The sequence below is a fragment of the Epinephelus moara genome, chromosome 22 (assembly GCF_006386435.1).
Source record: "Epinephelus moara isolate mb chromosome 22, YSFRI_EMoa_1.0, whole genome shotgun sequence".
Lineage (NCBI taxonomy): Eukaryota > Metazoa > Chordata > Actinopteri > Perciformes > Serranidae > Epinephelus > Epinephelus moara.
Window position 1 is genome coordinate 23,788,524 of NC_065527.1, and position 22,185 is coordinate 23,810,708.

At 41.0% G+C, this 22,185-nt stretch overlaps 1 protein-coding gene across 2 annotated transcripts in view; it reads right to left on the minus strand.

Moving 5' to 3' along the window:
- LOC126384298 (oxysterol-binding protein-related protein 10) overlaps positions 1-22,185 on the minus strand; it is a 121,889-nt gene that overhangs the window by 77,232 nt on the left and 22,472 nt on the right. For both annotated transcript variants that reach the window (XM_050035268.1, XM_050035269.1), the window contains exons 3-4: positions 10,092-10,171; positions 4,176-4,241 (exon numbers count right to left, since the gene is read on the minus strand). In XM_050035268.1, the coding sequence (XP_049891225.1) occupies positions 4,176-4,241; positions 10,092-10,171 (146 nt within the window). The remainder of the gene's footprint in view (positions 1-4,175; positions 4,242-10,091; positions 10,172-22,185) is intronic.

Below are 22,185 nucleotides of genomic sequence, written 5' to 3' on the forward strand. Positions count from 1 at the left end.
TACAAATAACGTAACCGTGGTTTGCAGAAATGTACAATGCCGACATTTATTCTGGTGATTGGGTTGTCTCATGATCTGAGAGCTCCGATTAATAAATGTATTAATTTGTAGTTAGTTAACTGAGATGGTAAACCCTTTTGTTAATGCTGCATTTGGTTGACGTTTCAATGCCTTTTGTATCGTGCTTCATTGTGCCCGACTGTCTCACTCTCAGTCTAATTGAGCCAAAAAGTTTATTGCCTATGTAGGAGATTAACTTGCCACTTTGCCTCTAAGGCAAAGTCTTAAGAGAGGTTAAGTAAAAGCAGTATAGTACATAAGTTGTGTTAACAATGGGAAAATGTAAGTCAGAATTACGCTGGGTGGGGCGTTGGTGACTTAGTGGGTAGAGCAGGCGCCCCATGTACAAGGCTGTTGCCGCAGCGGCCTGGGTTCGAATCCAGCCTGTGGCCCTTTACTGCATGTCATCCTCCTTCTCTCTCCCCCTTTCACACTTACCTGTCCTGTGCATTAAAGGCAAAAATGCCCAAAAAATCTTTAAAAAAAAGAACTACGCTGGGATGTACTGCATGATTTTACTAAAAGTGGAGGTAAGAGGAGGTCCAGATGAATGCAAGTTGGTCCTAAAGCTGACTGCTGAATTCATTAATTGTTAGGTGTCATTCTGCCAGGAGAACGTGGACTTGTTACTTCAGTATTACTAAAATCCTGGTGACATCCTTGTGCGTTATGGTACTGTTTATATTAGTTCCCTATCCTTCCATTCACAGTCGACTCAGCTCTCTGACAGAAAATTCTGGCAATGTTTTCACAGGCTGTCCACAAGTGGAAAAAAATACTCATTGGGGGCTTCTTATCTTTCTTTTTACTGGATATAACCTGAACTTTGAAACCAAGACAACTAAAGTTAGACTTTGAGAGCAGCCACTAGAACAACAACCACTGTAACCATCTTCCTTTAGGGATCAGCTGTAACTGGAAAACTGGACAGAGGAAACTCTGTCTGAATGAACAAGGTCAAACTGTCCTCCGGGACCTGATGAGAACCTATAGAAAGCTGCAGCCACAGAGACAAACAAGTCAATAAAGAGTTATTGCTTTATTGAACCAGGAGCTTTCTTACACCAGCAGTGTGGTTATGTGATGTTAACCGTCAATGTGGCTGCACAGAGGCAGAAAAATACCTTCCTGTGTTTTTCTTCTATACAGTGGATTGAATTATTCTGACTCTACTTTTGAGAAGATGACGAATGTCTTAAGCCTGTTTCCACCGAGCAGTACGGAATAGTTCAGTTCAGTTCGTTTTTTTCTGTCTCCACTGTGAAAAGTTGTGGATGGTACCAATGGAACCATTCTGTACCATCCCCATTTTTGGTCCCCCCTCTGTTGGGGTACCTAGCACACAGATCTGGTACTAAAAGGTGGAGCTGTGAACACTGCTGTCTGTTGATTGGTCAGTAGCGGACGGTCACTCTGCTCATGGCTGAGTTGTGGCTGGTTTTGAGGCTCATGTAACCACTGTTCATACTGTGGAGAGTTTTACATATATTAAACTATAACTATAAAATGAAAGGATGTTTTGCTGCCTCTTGCAGCAGCTGAAGACTAAGAAAAAAATTACTTCATTCACTGGGCCGACTGTCGGCAACTTCTAAGGTGGCACGTTTACTTGTAATGTTATTCAAGGCATGAGTTGATGTGAATCCATCAGCACACCTTAAAATTCAATTTGAAAACTTTGACCATTACTTAATTTTTATTGTCTCTCTTGGATGACATAGACTTTTAGTAATGAGTGGATCTTCAAGCGTTTAAAAATATAAATTAATTTTAATCAGATTATTTGAACTGCACATATTCTAATTCTCACTTGGAGAGAAAAAAGGCGTTGCAGCGTGTCGTTCCTGTGGGCTACGGCAACACTAAACCCCTGCGCTTGCCTGAGAAGGACTAAATGCACAAACCAAATATCCCATCAACTTTTTTATTTTGAAAATGTCAGCGTGCAGCCTCGACCTGTGGACCATGAATGAGGTGAAGACTTCCCTCTGTTTCACGGGAAACAGCGAGTGCTGGACGGAACAGTGAGTGACAACAAACCCGCCCACATTTAAGGGTATGGTTTGCGGTGGAAACGCTTCGGTCTAGGTACCATGTCCGAAGGGTTATTTTTGGCTCCAAAGGTACCATACTGAAAGTGTTTGGTGGAAATGGGGCTTTAGTTCCAGCAAGTGCTGGAAATGGAAACTTCACTAGTACAGAGTTATAAAAGGAAAGATATAAAAGATACATTTGATGAAACTGAAACTCAATTAAAGAATGTAGTGTTACTTAAAGTTCATTCTTGACCTTAGAAACAGCAGTTAGGAAAACAGGTCCATTCTGTAGCTTTTTAATCATACCACATGCTTCTCATCAGTTAATGGAGTCTGCCCAGTTGCCATGAAAACGACGGTGTTCACTATCATCACATCTTTAGGATTTCAGCAGGATGTGAAATCTGTGTGAGAACACTATCTGAAGCTAGACGTCACTCACTGATCATCACTGTGATACCAAACAGGTGCATCATACGCAATCAGACTATATCATGCTTTAAATAATAATACTGGTTTATTTCAACCAGGTGTATTTCACATACATGTAGCCATTGAGGCTCTGCGGGCCATGCTAACATTTTACTGGCCACCTGTGTTGTATAGATTCAGGAAAATGAGGACTCGCACAAAAAAGTATGTCGGGGTAAGTTGAGTGAGCCTCCTACAGCTTTGCAAATAAACATCAACACATCTCTGATGTCAAACTTCAATGTCAAACTTTTCTCTGTCTCTCTGTCATTAGATGCTTTTCCATTTATGTTTTATGCACATGTTCAATTGTTCATATAGAAATCTTGAGGGGAAACAGCAAAAGTTTAAAAAAAAAACTTGAAAGGTGTCAAAGAAGTTTTTACGCTCGGCTAAGGTGGAAAAGTTGGCGAACTGATAAAAGCAATATGTGACAAAGAGCAATAGAAAACACACATTCATTTGCGTTTTTCTATTTTGTATGGAAACCTCGTTATTTTCTAACTCTTATCAAGGCTTATTTGTCTACTGGAAAGATAAACAGAGGGCCAAATTGTACATAATTTGTAAATCTCTGTAGTCAGTCTAACTGATGAGAATTATGTGATATGATCAAAAGCTCCAGAGAAGATATCAAATGGACCTTTGAAGACTGCAGCTTAAAATCTTTTGTTGTGTCAGAGAAGTGTTGATTCAGCTCCATGGCCACTTTGGAGGTTACAGTTTGTGACACAGTTTTACAACTGCACAAAATTTTCAGGTGTTCCTGCTATTTTGTCCACCGTCCATGTCTATCCACAAGTTAAGTGCAGAAGAAAACTAGCATACAAAACCCTCTATGCCTCATATTTGTTCTTCTACCTCATCAATTTCAAAATTAAAGCCTCCCTAAGGCAAGTCTGGCAAATGTATTTACTGCATCTGTATCGATCAAAATGTGTCAGCACTTTTTTATTCAGTTTCTAATAAAGAGGAGGGAAATGAACCCCTGCCTTTTCCTCTGTAATACATAAATCCTGCTACACCTTCTCTGTTATCGGAGATGTGGCTGAGCCTCCACTGCTGGCTGTCGCATTGCCGGAGTAGCTGTGATAACGATCTGAGAGGCAGACAGTGCAGCTCAGGGAAGGATTAGACCACAGCAGTGGGTACAGTAATAACAGCTGCTGCCGTGGCAATGCCCCGCAGTCAACGAACAGGAACAAAACGCCCGTTCAGCTCCGCAGGGCAGAGGGGAAAAAAGAGAGATAGACCGTCTTCCTCCTTCCACTTTTCCTTGCTTATCCAATTTTCTCTCCTGTTTTGACTGAGTTTCTCATCACGGCTGAGCAGAGTAATTGGACTTTAGCCCTCGCTCCAGCTGTGCAGCGGTTTGAAGTGGTGAAGAGCTACATGTTGAATAAGCAACCCGCCGATAAGGCAGCGTAATGAGGCTGCAGTATTTAATTGTTTAAAAAGACACATGAAAGAGTGTTTGTGCAGAGAGGAGTCAGCATGGGAAAGAAAATGTACACCGCAGGACAGATGTCAGATGTTTCTGTGTTTCAATTTTCGAATGTTTGAAAGTGAAACTGTGTTTGTGCTCAGGGATGTGTGTGTTTGACTCACCAGCACCTCCTGACCTCCTGCTCTTTCCACACTCAGGTGTTCATCTGAGCCCTTTAGCTTCCTCACCTGAAACCAAACACACACGTACCGACAGATTAACGAATAAAATAGTGAATAAATTAAGGAAGCGACGATATGCCAGGGAAGGTACTGAATGGTTTAATGAGTATTAAAGATTGTACTGTACAGGACTCAACACATCACAACATAACTTAATGCAAACGCAACCTTATTAGAGTCAGAAGCTTTTCTCTTTAACCGTTTCAAAGAGTTCGTTGGTTTTTGTTCTTTTTTATTAACATTTCTCACAGTTTTATCAAAGATAACCATGATATTCACATTTACTTGTCTTCTTTTGACAGTGACTGTTAAAATATAGCAGGTTTTTATATCATACAGGTTATAAACAATCCCACATCTATGATTCAACAAGAAATTCCTTCAGTTACAGCTTTTTGCCAAAATCCCCTGGTTTAAATAACTGAATTTGTAAAACATCTTGGCCTGTAAACATTTACACTTCCCTCATCCTTGTAGAAAGCCATCTTGCTTATATGATGTATATAAATGGGGTTGGATGGAACAGCAGAAACTACAGTCCAAGCCAAGACCCTTTCCATGCAAAGCGTGGTGACTTTCTTGCTGGATTTAGCCATTTTTTTTCGATCCCCTCTTAGTGATTGTCATGTTCCACTGTTTGTTAAGTATTTTATTTTCTCCCTGATGTTTCATGTCTTGTCTTCCTGTTTTATTTTGTGATCACTCACCGCTGTCTCTGTTCCAGGTTCCTGTCTGCCCTGCCCCCTCCCCGTCTGTGTGCACCTGATCCCTGATTGTGTCTCCCGCACCTGTGTCTAATCACTCCCCATCAGCCCTGCATATATTCCCCCTTGTGTCTTGTCTCGTTGCCAGTTCGTCGATGCTCACTGCTCACGTTCCAGCGTTTTTCCTCAGTCATAGTCATAGTCATAGTGTGTTTAATCCTTGCCTGTTTTTGACCTTGCCTTTTTGCCTCACGTCTTGGATACCTCTGCCTGGTTTGTACTGCTTCCTTGTGTACATACCTCTGCCTGGAATAAACCTTGTTTTACTGTTTGTAACCGGTCTAAGTCGTGCATTTGAGCCCTGCCTTTTCTGTGCCAAAGTTCATGACAGTGATTTTATTTCTAAAAAATATTGGGACTCATTCAGACAATCAGGGAACAAAAGAAAAATCTATTTAAATGTTATATTGTAATATATTCCCATGCAAAATGCTCAGAGTAATCACAGCCCACAGCTCCTCTGCGTGTCTCTCCTCCTTTCTCCTGTGCAGTCAGTAGGTGTGGGACAAGCAGGAGAAAAGAGGACACTCACTGCATTGTGGGAGTTCAGTTGTAGTGAGTTTCTATGGTTACATTAATGCTCTAACGCTCTCTGGATTTGAGGCACGAGAAAGCTCTCATTGCATTTAAATTTTTTGTTGAGGAGTCTTCTGTTGAATCCAAATCAGCCAAACCGCTTCTTTAATCCTGAGTAATTGTGTGATGACTCAGAAATATGCAAATGATTGCATGACATCATTGACTTGTTGTCACTTTTGCTGCAGATTTCATCGACTTTTAGCGACTTTTAGAGTTAGTGTTTGCTAATTTTATTGGAAAAAACTTTCCAGTAGGAGAAACAGGCTACAGCTTCAGAAAAAAACACATACGAAAATCCAAAACAAATACAACAGAAACATGCTGCAAATACAGAAACTATGCAACGTCAAAAACACTCAAACCCTGAAAACAAATGCAGCAGAAAAACGCTGCATATCCAATCAATACAACAGGTGTTCCCCATCATTTGGCATGACGCTAATGCTAGCTGCATAAATCTGCTGCTCTTTTTTAATATTGTAAAAGCCTAAGGCCAAAATGTACCAAAAAACAATATGTACATTATTATGTCACCTATTTATCGCACTTTTCTTCCTGCTTAGAAAACAGACACACTCTCTCGTCTGGTCCATCTTTCTGGGTTGAGGGTTTGTGTGTTTTTGACTTTGCATCATTTCTGTATTTGGTGGTGTGGTGTTCCTCAGGGAAGCATGCTCGGACCAATTTTGTTTTCATTATGTATGCTTCCATTAGGAAACATTATTAACCATCACCACATTAATTACCATTGTTACGCTGATGACACACAATTATACATCTCTGTCACACCAAATGCCCCTAATGCACTGGATGGTCTCATTGCCTGTCTCACTGACATTAATGTATGGATGAGTAAAAACTTTATAAAGCTAAATGAGGACAAAACTGAGATTCTTTTAATCGGACAAAAGGCAGCAAGGGAAAAACTGCACTCAATGTGTGGTGGCCTGAGCAAGCACATTAAAACTGATGTACTAATCTGGGAGTGATTTTATATGCTGATTTGAATTTTAATTCTCATTTTAACAGGGTCATTAAAACATCCTTTTATCATCTTCGAAGCATGTTTCTCTTAATGGAAATGTTTTGGACCATTGTAGTGGTTTGCCCTCATCGGCCAGCGGAAGAAACACCTCTAAATTCAATGCAATCCAATACAACAAAACCTTGTATGTACAACCTTAAATTGACCACAGGGTTGAATCAAGGCCTGTCTGACACTGTTAATAAAAGCAAAACTTTATGAGTTTCAAGCTAGGTTAATAGCAGTCAGTTGTATTGACAACGATAAACAGATACATGAATGCAACATTTCACAACACTGTAAAGTTCACTATAATTTTTTGCCAAAGCTGTTTACAAGTAAACATCAGTGTTGTGGAATCAGTCACCAAATGAGCTTCAGAAGTTAGAAACTCAGCTCAAAACATGTTACAACATCCCAATATCAGCGTCTTCACAATGTTCATGTACAAAATCTACTCTAATACCAAACGTTTTCCAAAGAAATAATAGAGTTTGGATTATTTTTCTCCTTTCTCGCCAATGGAGATACACCCCACAAGAGATTCAGACACCCTACCACATATTCAGATTAATCCCTCAAAGCCCACGCTAAACCCCCCCTAAAGATGCCAAAGTATTAATCCATGATATTAAAAAAAAGACTGGTTGTGGATAGAGGTAGTTACTACTACACCCACCACAGTAATCTTTCAGCAGTGAGCCCACAGAGACATGAAGATGACAGTGAAACCAGGGATGGTTAGCAGGAGAAGAAGTGCTGCCACATTTCCCATAATCTCTAAGTCTTCTGTCAATGGAGGTGCTAAAAATATTCTTGAATTAGACAAGCAGGAGAAGTTACACATGGCACGTGGAAGCTGAGCTCTGAAAAGTGTTTCCATCCTGGATTTTTACATCTTCTACATTCTGACACTTATTTCTCAGTTCATAAATGCACCCGTCCACACTTCTGCTGCATCTTTTTCATACCTTTCCTCACTTGTTGACTATTTTTACTAAATTAAGCGTGATTTATTTTCATTCTTGATTTATTTGATTGTTTCTTTTTGGAGTGTGGTTCTTGGTTGGAAAACAAAAAGACAGATTTAATTAATTAGGAGGCATCACTTGAAGTCTGCAGAGACTTGGCATTTATTTGGATGACATTTATTAAGGTCTGCAACTGTGGATTCGCTCTCCCTGATTGTGCTCATGGGGAGAGAGTGAAGGGGAGTCAGAAAATGAAAGCAACCTCTAAATAACACAGGAAAGAACTTGTGATGCATACAGTGTATTGAGACCAAAATCCCCCAGTTGAGTTGACTCAGTGCTGCTGCTTTCATGTTGAAATATTTGAAAATTTGAACATCTGTTCGATTTGTTTCATCTTAATGAGGTTAATTTGCCAGAGTACCTGGCAGTGAATCCAATATCAGCTCTCTGAAATGTTAAATTCACCGTCCAGTATATGCTTTTATTAAGTTTTATCACATCTGTTAAGCAAATAAAGCTACAAGCTACTGCAAGACTTCATAGAAGAAACACATCATTTTAGTGGGCCACTGACATTTTCTAAAATAATTTATAAATCCATTACTAACTTTTGGCATTCATAGTAAATTATGATGCAATGCTTTATGACTACACCTATAAACACACATAATGCTTTCTGATGCACTATTTCAAAGGTCATAAAACATTATAGATGTGACTTATGATGAATTATAAGCATTGAGGTTCTTATGGATGCTCTTGACTAGTTTGAAACTAGAGGCTGACTGATGGGGTTTAACATACATAATGACCACCTATACACATCTATACACACATCAACAATCAGCTGTATTAAGGACTCACAGTATGGTATAATAGTCTAGGCAGTATCATAAGTTAACATTGTATGTGTTAAGTAAAGAGAAGTACAAACTGATGCATTTAAAATACTGCATACTTCATCATAACTGTTCACTGTTGGTGGAAAGTAAAGTGTAGGCCTAATGCATTTTTATGCATTTAAAAGAATCAATGCACCAAAATATGGTCCCTTCTGACCCCAAAAGTGCAAAATGGCAACGGCCTAAATGCCAAACTTGCAATCCACCAACCAGTGGGTGACATCACAGAAGCTACGTCCATTATTTTATACAATCTATGAGTTCAATCAACCAAAAAACTGGAGGCAACGAGTTTTAGTCAATCACAGCAACATAGTACGTGTCAATGGGGTCGTAACGGTATGAGATTTCTACAGTACGATAAGCAAATCAGAAAATATTGCAGTTTCATGGTATGATGGCAAACAGTATTACACAATTAATAATATCATTATCAGTTACAATGGCCAGTAATGGAATGAAAACAGACGGGGTTTTTTAGAGGTATGCGTAAAAAGTCTGACAGGAAGTCGAGGAGGAAAGGAGATGGGCGCGCAGGTGAGATTCTCTGTCAAGTTGCACTTTTTCGTCAATACCGTAGATAGTGTATCATACATGGTATGATGACCGTCAATTTTTCTGTCACAGTTAACCATGAAACCAGTAACCTTACGAGCCAATCACAGAAACGCAAGGTGGGACCCAGCGGAGCATGCTTGGGGATAAAATAAATAATGCTAACTGTCCATCATGCTACTGTGTCGATTCTCTTGGTGTTCCACTTCAAACCAAGTGACGAAAGGAACAGCATACATTCAACAGTTGCACTCCTGAGTTATGTAACGTCACAGGCTACTCAGAAATGTACAGAAAATGAAGGAAAGCATACAAACTTATCCCTGTCTACATTTAAATACCAACCTTTTCTCAAAGTACTGCAGGTTCTGTGGTGCTGGAATATTACATGTGCTGCCTGCAGTGCACCATGGGAGCATCAACTGACGCACGTCAAATGAGCCGTGCGAGTTATCACTTTCAGTGTGTTTGAGCCTTAAATCTCTAGTTGTTAATACTTATGTTAGGACTAGGCTTAGAGATGTGCTGGTTGGGGCAGATTGCATCAGCGGGAGGCTGCTGCAAGACTTCATAGGGAAAACAAGTAATTTTAGCAGGCCGAGATGATGAGAATGACGTGAGGAGAAAGAAAGCTGGTAGAGAACTCGAGGGGGAATGTTAAATGAGACTCGTGGGAGATGATGCCATTTGAATTGAAAAATGACGCAGAAAGAAATATCCGTCACCTTTAGACTCATTAAAAAAGCCAGTGGACTAAAAGCAGAAAAGAAAGAAAGGGCCAGGACTTTTAGGGACTGTACGGAGGGTTTTCACCCGACTGACAAACTGTTGAACTCGTGAACCTGACCGGAGTTTACTGGAAAGGGAAACTTGTCACATTTATAAACAGAGGCACAGGGAAACAGGAATCTCGAGGGAAATGTCGAGGCTTTCCGCTCACTTCTCTTCTTGAAGAGCACGTGGCAAGAGCTTGGACCAGAGTCATGTTTACAACTCAGTTACTGTGAGTGTGTGTGTGTGTGTGTGTGTGTGTGTGTGTGTGTGTGTGTGTGTTTTACCTTGGCACTGCTGTCAGAGTGGCGCCTGGCACACGCTTGGAGCTGACTGATCCAGAACTGCTGCTCCTTGGCGTCGGAGGCTACAAAGACACACAGAACAAAAACACATTAATAAAATTACAAGCCTTAACTTCCTTTACACACACACACAAGACACTGAGAATCACCAATAAACCCTTACATGAGTTCACAGTCGGGTCAATATGCAGTTACAAGAAAGTCATCTCCCTTAAAGTGTCTCCACATCTGCAGCATCCAATTTTTATTATTATTGTACTGTGACATCCATTTCCACAGATGAACTTCTAAATTATTTCCAAAGGTTTATGCGGAGCAGTAAACATCAGCTGAATGAACCAGATGCCAGTTATCACAAGATCATTTTAAAATTCAAAGCTTATTCAGTGTGATCACACATACTTCGCTGGTCAAAATTCACCAAAGTTGAACTTCACGTGAACTGAAGATACAAATATGCTTTGCCACCGCAAGCAAATGTTTTATTCACCCCTCTGCTTATACTGTATGGACGTGAACAAGAGGCAAATATTTGCCAGTGTATTTAGCCAACTATAAAAAACAGAATTACCACTCCGCCATTGTGTGCCTCCGCTCACCAGTCAAGTTTCTCTTACAGTTTACATCCATGTCCGTGGACACATCCACCACACGGCAGCACTAACGATCTATATAACCACCACAGTGTTAAGGTGGACACCCAATATTAGTGTCCGCAATTCAGTATGTGACCAAATGTCTTCCCTTCTGTTTCTGAGTTATGGTGTTGAATAATGACCAGAAAAGTGTATTGGCAAAATATCATGATGTCACAGTGAAGTTGACTTTTGAACTTTTCAATATAAAAGTCATCACTTCATCATTTTATCCTACTAGACATTTGTGTGAAGGTTTGTCATAATTAGCACAAGAATTCTTGAGTTATGGCCAAAAACGTATTTTGTGAGTCAGTTTATTGTTGAGTCCAAGTGGATGTTTCTGCCAAATTTAAAGAAATTCCCTCGAGGCGTCCTTGAGATGTCGCTTTACAAGAATGGGACAGTTGGACAGATGTACAAACTGAAAACGAAATAAATGTCAAGAAAATTTCTAACAATTGAAAAAAAAAAAATGTCTATACTTTCGTTTTGGGACCTGGTCTGAATTTTCTGAGTGTATACTTGGACTCATGCAGCACTATCTGATTTTTTTTTCAATTTTGACTGTTGATTCTTCGTACATTTTTTATTCATCAATTCATTTTTAAGGCTATGAGATGTTAGAAAAATGTCAAAACTAGAAAGAAATGCTTTTTTTTTTTCCAGAGTCCAAGTTAATGTCCTGAAATGTCCAGTAGCGTCTGATCAACAGTCCAAAACCAAAAGATATTCAGTTTACAATGATATTAAACAGAAAAAGCAGCAAATCCTTACACTGGACAAGCTGAAAGCAGAGAATAATAGGCATTCTTGCTGTCTAAATAACCAATCGATTGATTTTTACAGTTGTTTCGGACTGTGTTTTTTTTTTTTGTTTCAGCTCTAGACTCTTGAGCTCAGTAATTCTAAACTCATCATTCAGGCCCTGGTCTGGTCAAAATATCAAGTATGATAGCTGTAAATACAAAACTTCTGTTGCAGCCTACTGTAAATATTTCTTTAGCTCAAACATCATCAGGCTCAACCGGTCTGAACTGACACAGCGCAAAAGTGTTTTGACCCCAAACATGGTTAACTCAGACGAAACATGGCGTGATGGGAGGCAGACACACACACACACATATAGCATTTAGGGCAGGTTGTGGTGGGTGTTTGAGGCTTCAAGTGGGGTTTCATTTCCTTTTTATAAAGGGCAGCCTCTCTAGCCAACAGCTATTTTAAGCACTGAAGTTGCATTTAGTGAAAGTCAGACACAAGATCAATGTTTCATTTGTCCCAAAATAGAGACATGAGTGCATAAGGCACAAAGAGAAACTTAGAACAGAGAGATGCACACTTATGACATGAGAGGAATAATTCGAGACTGGTGAGACTGGTACTGATCTTCTCATCTAACTCCATAAATGTTGAACCACTTGTTTAAATGCATTTTAATTGCAGAGTGGATTAAATTATCAGGGAAACATCATAATCATAACAGAACAGGTTTTAAGGTGGAATAAATTAATTCTTTTCTCAATTTACAGGAATATTTCGCCCACAAAATCATCATTTATATATCAGTAACTCATCCCGTGTTAGGCTGAATTTGTAAAGAAAACTCTTCTCACGTACCATCACGTTAAACAAAAAAATCCAAAAAAGGCAGACATTCTTGATTAATTAAAGTAAAACTGGACCATATTTAACAACAACAAAACTATATCAAAACATCTCTTTACAAACTCTCACGCGACTCGTGCAGTATAAATAATAATAAGTTTATCCAGTTGTATGCTCGGTGTTTCCCAAACATGTATTTTCACTAAAACCTTGCAGTTTAAAGGTCCAAGCCATTTATATCTACATATGGAGCGGGCCCTCTTCCATGGAGTCTGTCATGTTGTTCTACAGTAGTCCAGAATGGACAAATCAAGCTAAGGCATCATGTGTTTGGCTGTGTGTGTGTGTGTGTGTGTGTGTGTGTGTGTGTGTGTGTGTGTGTGTATCCGTCTGTCTGCAGCAAATCTCACAAACTACTGGACCAATCAGCCTAATATTTTGTCTAGCTAGGGCCATTCACATTTTCGCATCTGTAGTTTCACTGTAGTTCTCCACATTCACTAGATGCCACTGTACACAGTGAACTTTTAAAACACTTCCACATGAACAGTCTCATGCACGGATGAGTAGTGCACCTGGGTAAGCGCGTGCATTCGAACTCTGTTCATAGGAATAGACAAGCAGAGTGCCCAGGTGCACTACACTTGTGAGCAAGTGTTTTCAATAGTAAGGTTTTAGTGAAAATGCATGTGTTTGGGAAGTACTGCGCATACGACTGGATACAAGAGACTTGGATTATACTGCAGGAGTTGTGTGAGAGTTTTACAAATGTTTGGATATAGTTTTGCTGTTGTGAAATGCAGCACATGCATAAAACTACATAAAAACAAGATAGTAAAAAAATAATAAGAGGAAGAAGAAATGTGTCAGAGGAGGTCAAGAAGCCACATGCTTATGCAGACCGACCTCGCCTTATCTTAACAAGAAAAACAAACAATAACCAAAAACAGGAGAAAAGTAAACAGAAGAACTTCACATTACACGGAAAAATACTAGAAAAGATAAATGGCAACAAGAAGCACACTGAGCAGAAAAAGTAACCAGTCAGTGAACAATAATCCAATAAAAAACAGGAAATACATAGAACACAATGCAGAGAGAAGAATACACCAAGAAATAATTAAACATCATGAATCTGAGGGAGTACTGGCCATGTTTCGTTTTGTAAAGAGGAAGGAAGGTGAAGCTAATCAACCTGTCTGGTATTATATGAATGAATTTTGGAATTACATTTACAGAAATTGCTAAACAATGATGGTAAAGAAGAAGGTAAGAACATATATTTATACATAAACACATATCTAAAGATGAAAAGTGATCTAGAATATTATTGGCTTTTCTTCGTTTACTGTGGAGGCACATTAGAAAAATAAAGTTTTCTTCCCAAATTCAACGTAACACGGTGTGAGTTATTGATACACAATTAATAATTTGGGTATTCCTTTAATAAGTGACTTCCTTAAGCTGTGCTGTAAAGAGATCAGTGAGGATAACCTGTTGGATGTCAGTGATCTCATCTGTAGCCAAATGATTATTCAACTTGCCGACTGTCTACCTGGCCATGTGACCCTGTTACCTCCTGAATGATGTCCCGAGGGCTGTGCATCACACCTGAACCTCTTCATTTTCTCCTCTACGCCAAATTGAACATTCAGTATGCGAGAGACAGCAGCGATTCATTTGGCCGATTTGCGGGCAGCACAGGAAGCAGCTTGATACTCTCTGCATGCTTGTGGTTTTTCCCCCCTGGCACAGAGACAATACACTCTGTTATCTGAACACAAATAGCCAGTTGAAGCCCAGACTTGCTGACTAACACAGCGAGCCGCAGCCCTTCCAGTTGAAGGAGACGCTGACTGTCCGCTTGTGTCGACCTGCTCCAGGTCAGACTGGAAAATAATATCCTTCTGATCCCATTTCACTGACTAATTATTGGAGAACAATGTCTTTGATGGGTCTGAGTTCAGGCTGTAGGTCAATCCCAGCTGGAGCACCAGCGGGAGAAAAGAGTAGCAAATGATTTAAAGATGGCAGATGATTGCGCCTGATTTCAGATTATTAGGCAAATTGTCACAACTGGTGATTATGTGCTTCTTTTTACTTTGCACTTAGCATTTCCTACTGAAATAAACAAAAGAACACCACTCAAATCTGCATTATTAACCCTCCGGTCCCCCTTATAAAAAATCACACCTGTCCCCTTCGGGACGTTTTTCGTCCTTGTTGAAAAACAACCATAAAAATATTAAATATTGCCATTTGTGTATTTTAGGCCTGATTTAGGAGTGGCTTTAAAATTTCAAAATATCACCAAAAATAAGGTTTCTGACCAAATGTCATGCTATATGCATGAACACAGCCAAAGTCATCAAAAAATAAAAACTGAAAAATGACTGAAAAGGACGTTTTCCGTCCGAGGGGGACTGGAGGGTTAAGAAAAAATGTCCTTCAAATCAACACTTTTAAAAAAGTCGCCTAAAACAAACATCTCTGTTGGCAACAACAGCGAAGGTGTGCAATGAGTGCACCTGAGCACATCATTGTTTGAGGGTACACTTGATTCTCTAACACTGTGTGATCAGTGAAAAGGTGAATACTGGCACTCAAGAGTCCCAAAAACTCACCTCAGGGGACATGTCGGCCAATCACAGGTCATTTCAGAGGAAAGACGTTCCTACTGGCTGTTCTACAAATGCAGCCACACATGCACATCCCTTCAGTAAAAGGCTAATTCAATGGTGGAGAATCCTAGGAGAGAGTTAGCTGCTATTCCAGCTTTGACATCAACTGCCTACACTACAAAGCAACCCAAAAAAGACGGTCTTATCAAAAAGAAAGTCTAAAAGGGAGTCTGACAATAAATGAAATAAAACACTTTTAGCGTTTTAGAGATGGACAGTAAAATGTTGCTATCAGTTTAACCTTCTGCTAACCAGAGCTAAAGGCTTACAGCTGTGGCTTCAAGTTCATGTTTATGTAGCTCACATTAGTGAGAGCCTCGAATCACAGTTTGTCCTCCGCCTCACTCCCCGCTGCTACAAACCACATCGTCAAGAGGAGAGCGGGCAGCAGCTCCAAAGACGGACCCCTAGTTAGTGGCCACAGCAAACCAAATCCAGTCAGTGCAAACCCCAGCTCCAGGGCACCAGACAGTCCCAACGCCCCAACAGATCAGCAAACTTTCTCCAGGTTAGACTCCATGTTGCCAACGGCAACCAGCCTGCAGTGACACCCAGCACTGGGAGGCAGAACATGATTACCACTTTTATCACTGTTTGCTATTTGTGAGATGAATAAATGTATACACATGCAGGAAAGCATTTCACACTGCGACTTCAGTTACTTGTTGGACGTATAACCAAGAATAAATGGTCGATTCAGCGATTCTGGAGAAAGACTAATGATAAAAAACCCAGCATCCAAACAAATACACCCCTCTCATAACTGCTCCTTCAGATGTTGCGTTTTACCATCCCTCTCGCTCCTACTGCCTCTGTCCTTATACATCAATGGCCTTTCCTGTGTCCTCTGCACCAACACCAACTGTTGCTGATTGGCTGGAATAGTGCTGTGTGGCTCATAAGGGTGAAAATGGTAAATAGACTGCACTTGTATAGGGCGTTTCTAGTCTTCCAACCTGTCAAAGTGCTTTTCACACCCATTTACACATTGGTGGCCGAGGCTACCATACATGGTGCCACCTGCTGCTCATTAACCATTCACACGCTCTCACACACCGATGGAACATCCATCAGGAGCAATATGGGTTTCAGTATATTGCCCAACATTTCGATGTACTTTGATATGCGGACTGGAGGAGCCGGGAGTCGTGCCATCGGTCTTCCAGTTAGTGGATGACCTGCTCTACCTCCTGTGCCACAGCCGTAGCAGGTGTAGCAATACACAAAATGCATGGCTCAGTATTTACCTCGGCTTTTGGACCTAATTTTTTTTAAAAGTAAACAATTAACTATAGCTAATTGGCCAGAATTCTTACTGCTACAGTTAAGAGACTCTGATCTGTTCACTTCATACAGGGCAAGCACAATGGAGTTATTAAAACGCACAGATGAAGGCACCCTGTTTGTCTCATTCCGTCAATCAACACCCAGGTGATGCTGTCTTAACTGAAATGTTAAATGCTGCCTTGAAACGAGATGACAGCTCAACAGGCTGCACCTGCAGCAGTCACAGGGCTGTGTATGAACCCCAGAATTTATTTGTTGAGGAGATACCTGCTGAATTTGACAGATGTGTATTGGATTAGAATCGCAAACCGCATCTTCAATGCTTTTGAGGGGAAACTGTGTTGGCGTGTGTCCTCATTTTAGGTGGAATTTTTCATCATGTGCTGTACAACCTTATTTGTTTAAAGCCCAATGAACCCTTTAATCCACTCTTGTTTAAACTCTTAAAGTCAGACATCTTGCATTTTTCAGTTTTTTTCTTCTGATTTTCATCACAATGAAAAAAAACAGAGCTTTTACACGAGGAAATGATTGCAGCACTCTTGGTGACTGGATAACGAGGATGGATAGCTTCATTAGATTTCAAAGGAATAACATCACCACTGAAATGAAACTTTTAAATCCTCAGTTGAGTGTTAAGTGTTTCTTTGACATGCTGATGGAAGGTTTTTCAACATTTGAAGAATTCAATTTGCACTTGTCAATCACTCACGCCTCCGACACCTGCCGCAGCCATGAGAACTATAAAAGGCCTCTATATGTGAAGAGACAACTCTGAGAAAATGAGACATTCACAAGAAACTCCTGACAAGTGCAGCATTTTAGAAGCACTCTCACAGTGGGAGTGGCTGCTCGCCTCTTCGAGGAGAACAGAGTATTCACACAGAAACACCTGTGCCGAGCTGTCTGTCTGCAAAAAGTACCAACCTTCTCCACTTATTCCTCGTTGTCAACATCCACAGAACTCACCCGCTCCAAAGGGGCCACTTACCCAGAGAGTGAGCAAGAGTCTAAATCAGATATTTTTCTCTGTGATGTGCACAAGCCTTGCTGTGATTAAAGATAATTAGTTGCCTGCACTGAGCAGAGCAGTGCAGTGAGCTATGCTAATATGCACCTGTTTGCATGCTGACGTGAGAGATATAGACACAGCTCAGCTGAGAGCAGCACCTGCTGTTCTCATTCAGGGAGAATACTATGAGACTGATGAAAATTTCAAAGCTGGTTTTGTGTCAGAAGAGGTGCAGACTTAGAGGTGGCATGCTGGCAGCTCTATTTATGCGATGAATGCATGAGGTAGGTCCTCGAAACTGAGGGGACTAACAACGACATGAGGAGCTGGTCCGTCTGCCCATTTAACATGAGCAACAATAGACACTCGCACTGGTCTGTGTGTCTTATTTAAATGTCAATACCCATCGCACAGAAAATGATACTACTGAGAGAAGGAGAGAGGAAAAACCTCCCTCTCAGTCAATCATAGCGCAACCATCATCAGACTAATTACACCCATTTTAATTACAGCATGGCGAAAGATGTTATTGGTTATGATAATGCTAAGTCTGGGGATTAATGCTCAGACCGGCAGTTAGATCTGATTAAAGCGCTGGGAGATATTATGAGCGGGGCACTTTAAAGGAATATTTCAAGAAAATGGACAAGCTGAAGGAGACGAGAGAGGTTAGTAGAGTGGGCCAGTAATTACAGCAGCCAGCCTGTCCTCATCAAAATGACATCCCTGTAATTATTCATCCTATATTATATGCTAAGAGACAATTTGTTGTAATTTCAGGTTTAACATCACGTTTAATTGGGTTTTAATGGCTTTTATTCACTCGTGATTCAGACTGCTTCACCTCACGTTTGTTGTGCTGAGCAGTTCATTTTAATCTGTTATGCAGTGTAGTAAAGGGGACCTGAATGTCATATTTAAGCAGCAGTGTACTTAACTCTACTGGTATCTTACCCCTTTAGAAGGAAGAGTGCACAAACCCAGTGAGGAAAGCATAGCCTGAAACTTACAATATTTGCTGATGGCACAAAGTCTGCCACGATATGATTTCAATTCAATTCGGGGTTGTGCGACTGTTATGAGACGATATCAGTAAATATCTTTGTTGTCTTCTTTGCTTCTTAAGATTGTCTGCCTGGCATTGGGCTGATAGAAAGTTTTAGAAGGAGCTGCGCTTGGACGTAAATGGTGACGAAGACGACCGTGGAAATTTCAAAATAACGGTGCATCGATGTTGTCTCTCCTGGATCATTGATGATTGACTCAATATATTGATCCATATAAATGTATCAATGCAAATCTGCAACCTATGAAGCTGAAAAATGAAACCAGCGTGGAAATGCCAAAAACTGCAGTTCCTCTAATGGCCACATGAGGCTGGTTCCAGAAGCCTGTCAATTCCCATAGACATCAATGTTACAATGCCAAAATTTACAGTACAAATAAACAGCCGGGTACAAAAAACGGTTTTGGTCTCTAAAGCTAGTTTCAACATTCCTAACAATGTACAGGTAGTGAATTATTATAAAACATTAAAGTTATACAGAATTAAGGGCAGGGACACTTTAAAGGGGCAATAAGCGAAATCGTTTCACCGCTAGGTTCGCTGTTGTGCACTGCCTATAGAGCAAAACAAAGTGTGTCATGAGCCACTCCTCCCTCTACCTCTGCTCTCCAACACCCCACCCCACCCCCCAACACCCCCACTCGCCTCGTCTGTGCTGGCGAGACGAGTACCGCAGCACGGACTATCACATCCAGACGGTCCCGGTGTTTCTTCCGCAGGCTCCGCTTCACTCAGCTGCCCGATATACCCGCTGCTTCTTCCCACATTAACCTGAATAACAAACCAGGGCTCGGTGCTCCGGTTGGATCCAAACGGAGAGGCTACCTGGGCTACTGGTTGTGTTTCCCTCCGGTCATGCTGCGGCTAACGCTCCGCTAGCCGCTCCCAGCTAGCTCCTGTTTGTTATTCAGGTTAAAGTGGGAAGAAGCAGCGGGTCTGTCAGGCAGCTGAGTGAAGTGGAGCCTGAGGAGGAAGCACCGGTTAGCCCCCGCTTTCACTGCAGGCAGATTCACACCACAGGGGCGAGGAAATAAAACCTAAACAGCCAGCTTAGTTTAGCAGTTAGCAATGTCTTTCACTCACTCTCGGTCTCTGCTGTGTTTAGCTATTTCCCTGCTTTCCTGTCAGCGTTAGCACTACTCGGCTACCACGCTAACGCTCCAACTCCAACTGAGCCGGGAGCCGGGCTCACGGTCTCACGGAGAAGAGTTGGAACGTTAGCATGGCAGCCCATTAGTGCTAACGTCCCCACGCTTCTCCGCCAGGCTCAGTGAGTCGGAGCCGAGAAGCGTGGGGACGTTAGCGTTAGCAGTGGTCGGCTACCATGCTAACGTTCCGGGAGCCTGCTTCTCGGCTCCGGCGAGCTCTAGCGTGGAGCCTGGCGAGCTCACGGAGAAGAGAGGAATGTTAGCGTTAGCTCCCAGAGTTAGCACTAGAGCTACTACGGCTATTGGAGTAGCTTGCAGCTATGGAGCGCTTCTACCAGCTCTTCTAGTCACTGAGCCTCGCCTCCATTTCAGCAAATTTATTGCATTTATTACAGGGACCATCATCATTGAAGTAGGCAGGGGAATAGCTAAACACAGCCGCCAGGCTGCCCGCCGGGCTACATTTTACAATGCTAATTGCAAATGTTAGCTGGGCTGCCGGGCTACTGACCTAATACAACCGAAACGCCTGACCCATCGCTGGGGCCGAGCCGCTAATAACTCAAGCTCCGGACATTCACATGAACGTACATGAACGCGCAGCCGGACCGGCTTGTAAACAATGGACTGGAGATCAACACAGAGAGAGGGTGTGTGAGGTCATGCTATACTCCAGATGAAATTACACCTCTAGTTCTTCACATAGCAATTTTTTAATTCCTTCAATGTAGAAATGATGAATTTCGCTTATTGCTCCTTTAAGTAACAGGCTGCTTGCGAGGCGTTGATACAGTCTATGAGTGAGGTCCATCCCTTGTTCCTCCACAGCTCCATCCTCTCGTCCAAATATGGTCACTTTCTGCTCAAAAAAAAAGAAACAAAAGAAAAGAAAAAAAAGACAGCAACCAAAGCAGCCAAAATGATGAACTCAAGGCTTCAAAACGTGAGTCCAAAAACCAATGGGTGACATCACGTTAGATGCATCCATTGATATATATCGGGGGGACATGTGTTGCCGGGGTGTCCTTGTATCAGTCTGTGTCTCCTTTCTAAACTTTGGATGCTTTTGCACTTCCATGAACACATCGTCAGTGGAACTGTGGAATTAGAGCTGTTTAGGTGAGATCGATTAATGACAGGAGCAGCTGTTTGTCAATGAAAGCAAACTTAAGACCCAGAGCACTGAAGGTAGAGTTTCGCTTTCACTGTACCTGGTGTTCTGCTGCTTCATCTGTATCCTCCATCTGTGGAGCAAATAATAACTGAATGGCATACTGTATGTATTCAAACAGCACATCTAATGAACGACCCAAAAATAGAAAATCAAACCGTGGCAGCAGATGTTTCAATAAATGAATGTGCGGGAAACCCTGTATACAGTCTATTATTGTTACACTCCTAGTCTGAAAGTCAACTGTTGCTATTGACTTGATAAACAGAAAATTGCAAGAATTATTTGTAAATTAAATGAATTTTTGTTCTTGAATGGTGGCACCCTAAAAGACTAACACAGATGTAATATAATGGCAATGATTAGAGTCTTGTTCTCCTGTTATTTTGCCTTGGGAATAAAGGAAAAAATACTTTTTGGAGGACATCGTTGGATGTGATTTTTCTAATCTGGAAAATGTAAAAAATTTTGTTTTTTTCTGATGTTTATGGAGAGCAGACACAGTTTGTGCTCTGTTACTGATGGAGTTTAATTGTAGTAAAGTGTGTCTAAAGTAAAAACTCAGTTACAAATGAATATGCTGACATTAAAAAACAACTAGAGTCTGCTCATAATTGTAAAGTTTTGGGAAATGCGCTTTTTAGCTTCCTTCAGAGAGTTAGATGAGAAGATTGATGCCGCTGTCTGTAAGTTACTTGTTAATTTGCCAGCAGCTGAATAGCTTAGCTTTGCATAAAGACTGGAAGCAAAACAACCACTCACCCCCCATGAAATCTTAGTTTTACATTTCTGTTTTAAATACAGATGAAACAAATGAGATACAAAAAACTATTCTAAGATAACCATCTACTGACATACAGCACAGACATAAAAGTGGTGTCAGACTTCTGATTTAACTCTCAACAAAAAGTCAAAATATAACAATACTTGACATATTCTGACAGATCTGTAGTGAAGAATGCACTCAGAAGGGTTATAATACTCAATCATAGAGACAGGTTTCTGCATCAAATACTGCAATATGTGTTATTATGATGCGCAATGAAGATTGTGTCAGGCATCTTAATTAGCCAGTTAAAAAGCTGAACACAACCTGACCCTCTCATTGGCCGACTGTCTTACTGAGACATCGTATGATAAATAGCTCAATTTGCCATCTGGGCATTCACACATGATTAAATTCTCACTGCTATTTACCTCTGCTCAGCAGCCATACACGAGGACCTACAGTCTCCCCACATCCCATAATATAATACTTCCTTTATATTACACTGCTTTAGGTAATTACTCTTCTGTTTAGAGCTGGAGAAAACCGTCAGGCTACTTTATAGCTGTGTTAGATGACACGTCGTTCCCCGATGGATCGAATTAGTACGGCTGTACCTGATTCAAAATTATGTCAGTTGAATCAGATTCGGCCGTTTAATACAAACATTTAACAATTGCTTTTTTTCCATTTAAAGTTATAAAG